Here is a 10787-nt window from a genome sequence, read left to right as displayed (position 1 = left end):
GGGGAGGTGTGGGCGCGAGTCTTGCACCTCCTGCGGTTGCAGTGGAAGGTGCCGGGAGTGGAGGTTGGGTTGGTGGGGGGTGTGGATCTGACGGGGGAGTCACGGAGGGAGTGGTCTTTTCGGAATGCTATTAGGGGAGGGGAGGGAAATATATCCTTGGTGGTGGGGTCCGTTTGGAGGTGGCGGAAATGGCGGCTGATGATGCGCTGTACATGGAGGTTAGTGGGGTGGTAGGTGAGGACCAGTGGGGTTTCCAGTAACACATTTCCATCTCTGATCTCCAGCATCTGCAGACCTCACTTTCTCCATCAGATAAGCAGTGACTGGGGTGGAGTGCTGTCTGCCAGGAGCAACACCAGGCATACCTAAAAATGAGGTGTTATCCTGGTGAAGAACTATTTGTGTGCCAAACAGCAAAAGACCATAAGATATAGGAGCAGAATTAGGCCATTTGGCCGACCAAGTCTGCTCCACCATTAGATCATGGCTCCTCAACCTCATTTTCTAGCCTTCTCCCCAAACCTGATCCCTTTACTAATCAAGAAGCTAAGCAGTAAATGACAGACAGAGTTAATCAATCCCAAAGCCAACAGGTCAGGTTAAACCTCTTTAGTCAAGTCATCTCCAGCTGTGAATGGTGGTGGACAATTAAACAAATCACTGGAGAAGGAGCCTGCATTAATATCTCCATCTTTAATAATGGGAGAGCCCAGTACATCAGAACAACAGATAAGGCTGAAGCTGTGCAGCAATCTTCAGCCAGAAGTGCCGAGTGGGTGATCCATCTCGGGCTCCTCCAGTGGTCCCCAGCATCAGAGATACCAGTCTCCAGCCAATACGATTCACTCCGCGTGATATCAAGACAAGGCTGGAGGCACTGGATACTGCAAAGGCAATGGGCCCTGATAATATTCCGGCAATAGTACTGAAGACTTGTGCTCCAGACCTTGCTACCCACCCGGGATAAGCTGTTCCAGTAGTTACAGCACTGGCATCTACCCGACAATGTGCAAAATTACCCAGGTATGTCCCGTCCCATCAGTCTCTCCTCGATCCTCAGTAACGTGACGGACGGTGTCAGTAACAGCTATCAAGCAGCACCTGCTCAGCAATAACCTGCTCAGTGACCCCCAGTTTCGGATCCCCCAGGGTCACTCAGCTCCTGACCTCATTCCAGCCTTGGGTCAAACATGGACAGAAGAGCTGAATTCCAGTGTGCTGCCACATTCTCAAGGGCAACAGGGAACACAGATATGGGACAGTTATAAGAAATTGGAGTTGGTGTGCGTTTAATGGTACTTATTGTTGGTGCAGACCCGATGGACCAAAGGGCCTTTTCTGCACTGTGAATCTCGAGCCACATCTCATGAATTTATAAAAAGAAACTGTGGAAGAGTTGAGAGAGGTGGTGGTGAGGTGATATACACCTAAGAATTAACACTGAATAATATGGTTGAGGACAGGATTTGGATGGGAAATTGCAGAGGTCAAGGATAAAACCTGGGAAATATCAAAGGGAATAGTACTGGAGTAGGACAAGTAACTGCTTTGTGATTTTTTTTTCCCCAGCTAACATTCAATAGACAATGGGGCAGTTATCACCAGCTCCCAAACAGCTGCACTCAGTCAATCTTAGAATCTCTACAGTGCGAAAGCAGGCCATTTAGTTCATTCAGTCCACACCAATCCTCCAAAGAGCTTCCCACCAGACCAAACCACCCTGTCCTATCCCTGTAATCCTATATTTCCCATGGCTAATCCACGTAGCCTGCACATCCCTGCACACTATGGACAATTTAGTATGGCCAATCCAGCTAACCTGCACATTGTTGGACTGTGGGAGGAAACTGAGGAAACCCACACAGAGATGGGGAGAATGTATAAACTCCACAGTTGGAGGAGGAGGGATTTTCCCTAAGGGTTGTGTTTGGAGCTGGCTTTGAGGCCATTGCTCACTTGAGCTTGAGTTTCCAAGAGGTGAGATTTTGTTCTGCAGAGGTATGATCAGGTCCCTCCTTTCAGTGAATAATCCTTTGCCTTTGTCCTTTAGCTAAAGAGAAGAGCCGTGTTGATCTGCCTATCAATCAAGAGCTAGTGGAACAAGGTGAGTGACAGAGATTGCTACCTGGCAGATATCCTGTAAACTCACTGTCTATTATCTGCTTCTACAGCAGAGAAAATTAGTTTGCCTCATTGTGTCTGTGTCTGCCGATAAATGAACCACCAACCTATCCCACTTGGCAGTATTTGGACATGGTCCTGTGTTTGAGGCTGAAGGTTTTGCAGTAATCTTCAGCCAGAAGTGCCAAGTGGGTGATCCATCTCAGCCTCCTCCATGGTCCCCAGCATCACAGATACCAGTCTACAGCCAATTCAATTCACTCCACATAATAAAGACACCTTTAAACGACAGAATTGGGATAAGGAGACATTTTCAAGATGGCAACCTTCAACTAGTGGTGTTCCAGTTGAATTATTGCTGAGGCCACAATTACTTACCATCTGTTTAATGCATAAAATTCTAACAAGGTTGTCAGACGAGATGCAGGGAGCATGTTTCCCTGTCTGGGGAGTCTAGAACCAGAGGGAACAGTGTCCGGGTGTGGGGTAGGCCATTTAGCACTGAGATGTGGAGGCATTTCTTTGCTCAGAGGATGTTCAAATGAAATTAACTACAATAAATATTTGGATTTCAAAGGCATCGAGGGATATGAAGAGAAAACCAGAATATAACATCTGTTTAAAATACAATAAAGGATCACAACGGCAGAGCCAGCTCGATGGGCCAAATGGCCTATTGCTGCTCTTCGTTTCGATGGTTCAGCATGACTCACCTGGAAGAGGAAAGCGAATGTCCTGTCCCCAATTTTGCGCATGACACAAAAATAGATGGGAAGACAAGTGGTGAGGATGAGAATCTACAGAGGGACCTCGGCAGGTTAGGTGAGGGGGCAGAAACCTGATGAAATATAATTTGCAACTTGGAAGCTAAGCACTTCAGCTGGAAGAATAGAGGAGCTAGGAGAAAGTGAGGACTGAAGATGCTGGAGATCAAAGTTGAAGAATGTGGTGCTGGAAAAGCACAGCCAGTCAGGCAGCATCTGAGGAGCAGGAGAGTTGCCGTTGCTGCCTGACTGGCTGTGCTTTTCCAGCACTACACTCAGAGTAGAGGAGCTGACTATTATTTAAATGAAAGACTGCAGAAAGCTGCAGCACAGAGGGATTTGGGAGTCCTCTTGCATGAATTACAAACTAACATCCAAGTTCAGCGGATAATAGGGAAAGCAAATGGAATTTTGGCCTTTATTTCAAAGGGAATGGTGTATATAGAATCATAGAGATGCACAGCAGGGAAGCAGGCCCTTCAGTCCAGGTCATCCATGCTGAACAGAAATTAATCTAGTCCCATTTGCCAGCATTTGGTCCATATCCCTCTAAACCCTTCCTATTCATGTACCCATCCAGATGCCTTTTAGATGATGTAATTGTAACAGTCTCCACCATTTGCGCTGGCAGCTCATTCCATACACACATCCCCACTCTGAGTGAAATATTTATCTCTGAGATCCCTTTTAAATCTTTCCCCTCTCACCTTAAACCTATGCCCTCTAGTTTTGGACTCTCCTACTCTGGGAAAAACACCTTGTCTACCTATCCTATCCAGGCCCCTCTATAAGGTTACCCTTTACCCTTCGACACTCCAGAGAAAACCCTCCAACCCCAGCAACATCCTTGTAAATCTCTTCTGAACCCTTTCAGGTTTCACAACATTTTGTTTGTAGCAGGGAGAGCAGAATGGCACAAAATATTTCAAAAATGTCCTAACCTATGCCCTGTACAGCCGCAGCATCACCTCCCAACTTCTATACACAATGCATTGTCCAATATAGGCAAGTGTACCAGACTCCTCCTTCACTATCCTATCTATCTGTAACTCCATTTTCAAGGAACTATGACCCTGGACCCCAAGGTCTCTTTGTTCAGCAACTTTATCAGGACCTTACCATTTGCCCTGATTTTTCTTTCCAAAATGCAATACCTCAAATTTATCTAAATTAAACTCCATCTGCCACTATAAGTTGGGAGGTTTTGCTCAAACTGTACAAGGTACTCGTCAGACCACAGCTGGAATGCTGTATACAATTTTGATCCTTTTATCTGAGGAAAGATAGACTGTCATCAGAGGCAGTCCAGCGAAGGCTGATATCAGATATAGAGGGACCATCTTATGAGGAGAGGTTGACTAGATTGAGCCTGCACTCATCGGAGTTTAGAAGAGGTGACCTTATTGAAACACACAGGACTCTTAGGGGACTTGGCAGGGAAGATGTGGAAAGGTTGTTTCTCCTTGTGGGAGATTAAGCGGTCACACATTTTAAGACACAGATGAGGAAGAATTTCTTGTGAGTTTAGTGATTCTGTGAAATTCTTCCCTGCAGAGTGCTGTCCAGGCTGGGTCATTAAGTATATGCAAGGCTGTGATAGATATTTAATTAGTAAGGGAATCCAGATGTATAGAGAAAAGGCAGTTAAGTGGACTTAAGGATCAACAGATTGGCCCCAATCTCATTGAATGGCAGAGATGACTTGATGAGCTGAGTGACCTTCTTCTGCTTCTATGTCTGATGGTCCGAAATGAGTTGAGGGTTTCTCCCTTTACCTCCCTTTCCAGCAGTAAGCTGCAGACCCCTATCTCTCTTTGGGTGAACTATCTTCTCCTCCTCTCCCCTCTAGCAGCTAGGACATACAGAGTTGTTATCTCTGGTTTGTTGCCCGTGCCACGTGATAGCGAAGTAAGGAATAGGGAGAGAGAGGAGTCGAACACATGGCTACAGGTTGGTGTAGGAGGGAGGGTTTAGGATTCCTGCATAATTAGGGCTGTTTTTGGATAAGTGGGAGCTCTACAAACAGGATGATCTTCACCTGAGCCAGAGGGTACCAATATCCTGGGGGGGGCTTAGCTAATGCTCTTCGGGTGGGTTTAAACTAATTCAGCAGGAGGATGGGAATCAAAATTGTAGTTCAAGTATACTGGAGGATGAGAGTAATGAAGTCAGAACTGAGATTTCAAGATCACAAGAAGACATCCGCAGGCAAGAACTTGGTTTGAAGAGTGTCTACTTCAGCACCAGGAGCATCTGGAATAAGGTAGGTGAACTTGCAGCATGGTTTAGTGTTGTGGCCATTTCAGAGATGTGGATAGAATAGGGACAGGAATGCTTATTGCACCTTCCAGGATTGAAGAACAGAGAAAATGGTAAGAAAAGAGGTGGTGTGGCAGTGTTAGTCAAGGACAGTAGTACAGTTGCAGAAAGGGCATTTGAGGACTCGTCTACTGAGGTAGTATGGGCTGAGGTTAGAAACAGGAAAGGAGGTCACCCTGTTGGGAGTTTTCTATAGGTCTCCGAATAGTTCCAGAGATGTAGAGGAAAGGATAGCAAAGATGGTTCAGAATAGGAGTGAGAGTAACAAGGTAGTTGTTATGGGGAATTTTAACTTTCCAAATATTGACTAGGAATACCATAGTTCGAGTACTTGAGATGGATCTGTTTTTGTCCAATGTGTGCAGGAGGGTTTCCTGACAGTATGTAGACAGGCCAACAAGGGACAAGGCCACATTGGATTTGGTACTGGGTAATGAACCCGGTCAGGTGTTAGATTTGTAGGTGGGTGAGCACTTTGATGATAGTGACCACGATTCAGTTGTGTTTACTTTAATGATGAGGAGAAAGTGAGGTCTGCAGATGCTGGAGATCAGAGCTGAAAATGTGTTGCTGGAGAAGCGCAGCAGGTCAGGCAGTATCCAGGGAACAGGAGAATCGACGTTTCGGGCATAAGCCCTGGAAAGGTATAGGTATAGGGCAAGTGTTATAGCTGGGGGAAAGGCAATTATAATGCAATTAGCCAAGATTTAGGATGGGGCAGGAAACTGCAGGGAATGGGCACAATCGAAATGTGGAGATTATTCAAGGACCAGCTACTGTGTGTCCTTGATAAGTATGTACCTGTTAGGCAGGGAGGAAGTAGTCGAGCGAGGGAGCTGTGGTTTACTAAGGAAGTTGAATCTCTCTTCAAGAGTAAGATTAGGGCCAATCAAGGATTGTAGTGGGAAATTGTGCGTGGAGTCAGAGGAAATAGGGGCAGCGCTAAAAGAGTACTTTTCATCAGTATTCACACTAGAAAAAGACAATTTGGTTGAGGAGAATATTGAGGTATATGGTACTAGACTAGATGGGATTGAGGTGCACAAGAGGGAGGTGTTAGCAATTCTGGAAACTGTAAAAATAATTAAGTCTCCTGGGTTGGATGGGATTTATCCTGGGATTCTCTGGGAAGCCAGGGAGGAGATTGCTGAGCCTACGGCTTTGATCTTTATGTTGTCATTGTCTACAGAATAGTGCCAGAAGACTGGAGGATAGCCAATGTTGTCCCCTTGTTCAAGAAGGGGAGGAGAGACCATCCTGGTAATTATAGACCAGTGAGTCTTACCTTGATTGTGGGAAAAGTGTTAGAAAGGATTAAAGGAGATAGGATTTATAATCATCTAGAAAGGAATAAGTTGATTAGGGAGAGTCAACACGGTTTTGTGAAGGGGAGGTTGTGCCTCACAAACCTTTATTGAGTTATTTGAGATGGTGACCAAACAGGTGGATGAGGGTAAAGTAGGGTATTTGATAAGATTCCCCACGGTATGCTGTTGCACAAAATACAGAGGTGTGGGATTGAGGGTGATGTAGCGGTTTGGATCAGAAATTGGCTAGTTGAAAGAAGACACAGGGTGGTGGTTGATGGGAAATGTTTATCCTGGAGTTCAGTTACTACCGCAAGGATCTGTTTTGGGTCCACTGCTGTTTGTCATTTATCTAAATGATCTGGATGAGAGCGTAGAAGGATGGGTTAGTAAATTTGTGGATGACACTAAGGTTGTTAGAGTTGTGGATAATGACAAAGAATGTTGTAGGTTACAGAGAGACATAGATAAGCTGCAGGGCTGGGCTGAGAGGTGGCAAATGGAGTTTAATGTGGAAAAGTGAGGTGATTCACTTTGGAAGAAGTAACAGGAATGCAGAGTACTGGGCTAATGGTAAGATTCTTTGTAGTGTAGATGAGCAGAGAGATCTCTCTGCTCAGGTACATAGATCCTTGAAAGTTGCCACCCAAGTTGATAGGGTTGTTAAGAAGACATACGGTGTGTTAGCTTTTATTGGTAGAGGGATTGAGTTTCGGAGCCATGAGGTCATGCTGCTGCTGGACAAAACACTGGTGTGGCCACACTTGGAGTATTGCATACAGTTCTGGTTACCGCATTATAGGAAGGATGTGGAAGCTTTGGAAAAGATGCAGAGGCGATTTACTAGGATGTTGTCTGGGATGGAGGGAAGGTCTCATGAGGAAAGGCTGAGGGACTTGAGGCTCTTTTCGTTAGAAGAAGGTTGAGAGGTGACTTGATTGAGACATATAAGATAATCAGAGGGTTAGATAGGGTGGATATTGAGAGCCTTTTTCCTTGGATAGCGATGGCTAGCACGTGGGGACGTAGCTTTAAATTGAAGGTGATAGATATAGTACAGATGTCAGAGGTAGTTTCTTTACTCACAGTATTAGGGGTGTGGAATGCACTGCCTGCAACAGTAGTAGACTCGCCAACGCTCAAGGCATTTAAATGGTCATCGGATAAACATATGGGCAAGAATGGAATAGTGTAGGTTAGATGGGCTTCAGATTAGTTCCACAGGTTGCTGCAATATTGAGGACCGAAGGGCCTGTACTGTGCTGTAATATTTTATGTTCTAACCATTCTACTGATTGCTATAAGTCTGTGCCCCTTCCCTCAGTCACTGACCTCTGCTGAGGTAAATAGGCTCTTCCCATCCTCTTTATCCAGACCACTCACAAAACACCCCTCAACCACCTTGCAAGGAAAGCAACCCCAGCTCATCCAGTCTTCCCAGTATTTTAGACCAAGAAGAGCCAATGGATGTTATCTACCTGGACTTCAAGAAAGCCTTGGACAAGGTGCTGCTCAGGAGGCTGCTGAGTAAGATAAGGGCCCATGGTGTCAGAGGCAAGGTGATAGAATGGATAGAAGCCTGGCTGTCTGGCAGAAAACTGAGAGTGGAGATGAAAAGGTCCTTCTCGGGATGGCAGCTGGTGACAAGTGGTGTTCTGCAAGGCTCAGTGTTGGACCACAACTTCCCACTTTCTACATTAATGATGTAGCTGAAGGAACTGAGAGCATTCTGGTGAAGTTTGCAAATGATACAAAGGTAAGTAGAGGGACAGGTAGTATTGAGGAGGTGGGGAGGCTGCAGAAGGATTTGGACAGGTTAGGAGAGTGGGCAAAGAAGTGGCAGATGGAGTACAATGTGGGAAGGTGTGAGGTCATGCACTTTAGTAGGAAGATGAGAGACATGGACTATTTTCTAAATGGAGAGATAATTCAGAAGTCTGAAGCACAAAGAGACTTGGGAGTTCTGGTCCAGGATTGTATCCAGGTAAACTTGCAGGTTGAGTCAGTAGTTAGGAAAACAAATGCAATAATGGCATTTATTTTGCGAGGACTTGAATCTAAAAGCAGTGATGTATGTCTGAGGTTCTATAAGGCTCTGGTCAGACCACATTTGGAGTATTGTGCATAGTTTTGGGCCCCATATCTCAGGAAGGATGTACTGACCCTGGAATGTGTTCAGAGGAGGTTCGTGAGGATGGATCCAGGAATGAAAAGCTTAACATATGAGGAACGTTTGAGGAAGCTGGATCTATACTCGATGGCTTTTAAAAGAATGAGGGTGGATCTAATTAAAAAATACAGAATAGTGAATGGCCTGGACAGTGTGGATGTTGGGAAGGTGTTTCTATTGATAGGAGAGACTGGGACCTGAGGGCACAGCCTCAGAGTAAAGGGAAGACCTTTTAGAACGCAGATAAGGAGAAACCTTTTCAGCCAGAGAGTGGTGAATCTATGGAATTCATTGCCACAGAAGGCTATGGAGACCAGGTCACTGAGTATATTTAACACTGAGATGGATAGGTTCTTGAGTATCAAGAGTGACAGGGAGAAAGCGGGAGAATGGGGTTGAGAAACTTATCAGCCATGATTGAATGGCCTAATTTCTCCTCCTACGTCTTATGGTCTGTCCTGGCAACATCCTCATAAATCCCTGTCTCCTCTCTGCTGTGCAGTTGCATGTTTTCTGTTTCAAGATGATGAGAAGTACGTACACTGCTCAAGTTGGGGCTGAATAATGATTTATTCAGTTCTAACTTAACATCGCTACTCTTGTATTCTATCGTTGGCTAATAATAGAAAGGATCTTATATGCTATCTTAACCATCCTAACTACCGGAAACAATTTTTCCATCAGTAAGACATCTGTCTAAAATCATTTGTTTGTGCGACCAAGCTAATTTTCAATCCTGCTTGCCAGATTCTCCTCTACGGTAGGAGTTTGTTTTGATCACCAATCTGCCTTGTCAAAATTGTTGTTCAAGTTTCTCAATCTATTCTTCACCCTTCACATTGGTGAGGCCACTTGTGGGATGTTGCATACTATTCTGGTCACCCTGCTACAGGAAGGATGTTGTTAAACTGGAAAGGGTGCAGAAAAACATGTCAAGGCTATTTCCAAGACAGGAGAGTTTGAGTTATAAGAATAGGCTGGATAGGCTGGAGCATCAGAGGCTGAGTGCTGACCTTATACAGGCTTATAAAATTATGGGCATAGAGTAAAAAAACTAGAGGGCATAGGTTTCAGATAATGGGAGAAAGATTTGAAAGGGACTTGAGGGGCAACCTTTTCACACAGTGGATGGTGTGTATGTGGAATGAACTGTCAGAGGGAAGTGATAGAGGTGGGTACAGCTACAGCGCTTAAAAGATATTTAGACAGGTACATGAATAGGAAAGGTTAGAGGGATATGGACCAAACACGGGCAACTGAGACTAGATCAGTTTAAGAGACCTGGGTGACGTGGATGAAGGGTCTGTTTCCATGTCGTATGTCTCTTATGACTGTATAAAAGGGAAGGGCGTAGCCTGGACTAAACTGGACCCATTACAGGTGGGGGTGGGAGAATACAGAGATGGGAACAGGTTGATTATCATTTGCTGTTCACTAGTTTCTGCAAACGTTCTTGTGGACTGGAAGGTTGCAAATGTAACCCACTCTTTAAGGGAGCAAAGAAGAGGCAGAATGGAAAACTTACAGACTTGTTAGCATGACCCCTATGGTAGGGAAAAATTTAGAACTGTTTATAAATAATGTGATAACATTTAGAAGTGATTGTAAGCGTTGGGCAGAGTTAATGTGCATTTATGAAATGAGGGTGGCAGGGTGGCTCATTGGTTAGCACTGTTGCCTCATAGTACAAGGGACCCAGGTTCAATTTCAGCCTCAGGCGACTGTCTGACTGTGTGGAGTTTGCACATTCTCCCCGTGTCTGCGTGGGTTTCCTCCGGGTGCTCCGGTTTCCTCCCACAGTCCAAAGATGTGCGGGTCAGATGGATTAGCCATGGGAAATAGAACATAGAACATAGAAGAATACAGCGCAGTACAGGCCCTTCGGCCCTCGATGTTGCGCCGATCCAAGCCCACCTAACCTACACTAGCCCACTATCCTCCATATGCCTATCCAATGCCCGCTTAAATGCCCATAATGAGGGAGAGTCCACCACTGCTACTGGCAGGGCATTCCATGAACTCACGACTCGCTGAGTAAAGAACCTACCCCTAACATCTGCCCTATACCTACCCCCCCTTAATTTAAAGCTATGCACCCTTGTAATA

At 45.2% G+C, this 10787-nt stretch overlaps 1 protein-coding gene across 7 annotated transcripts in view; it reads left to right on the top strand.

Annotated features, from left to right (window-relative positions):
• The window catches only part of nadk2 (NAD kinase 2, mitochondrial), a 65774-nt gene that overhangs the window by 40322 nt on the left and 14665 nt on the right, over positions 1 to 10787 (top strand). For 3 of the 7 annotated variants that reach the window (XM_043702962.1, XM_043702954.1, XM_043702982.1), the window contains exon 10: positions 2051 to 2104. In XM_043702962.1, the coding sequence (XP_043558897.1) occupies positions 2051 to 2104 (54 nt within the window). Of the gene's footprint in view, positions 1 to 2050; positions 2105 to 7885; positions 8267 to 10787 lie in introns of those variants that run through there. The other 4 variants (XM_043702968.1, XM_043702975.1, XM_043702941.1 and 1 more) reach the window with 4 other exon arrangements.

This window comes from Chiloscyllium plagiosum, chromosome 2 (genome assembly GCF_004010195.1).
Source record: "Chiloscyllium plagiosum isolate BGI_BamShark_2017 chromosome 2, ASM401019v2, whole genome shotgun sequence".
NCBI lineage: Eukaryota > Metazoa > Chordata > Chondrichthyes > Orectolobiformes > Hemiscylliidae > Chiloscyllium > Chiloscyllium plagiosum.
The sequence above is the reverse complement of the archived record's forward strand: the minus strand, read 5'-3'. Positions and strand labels throughout refer to the sequence as shown.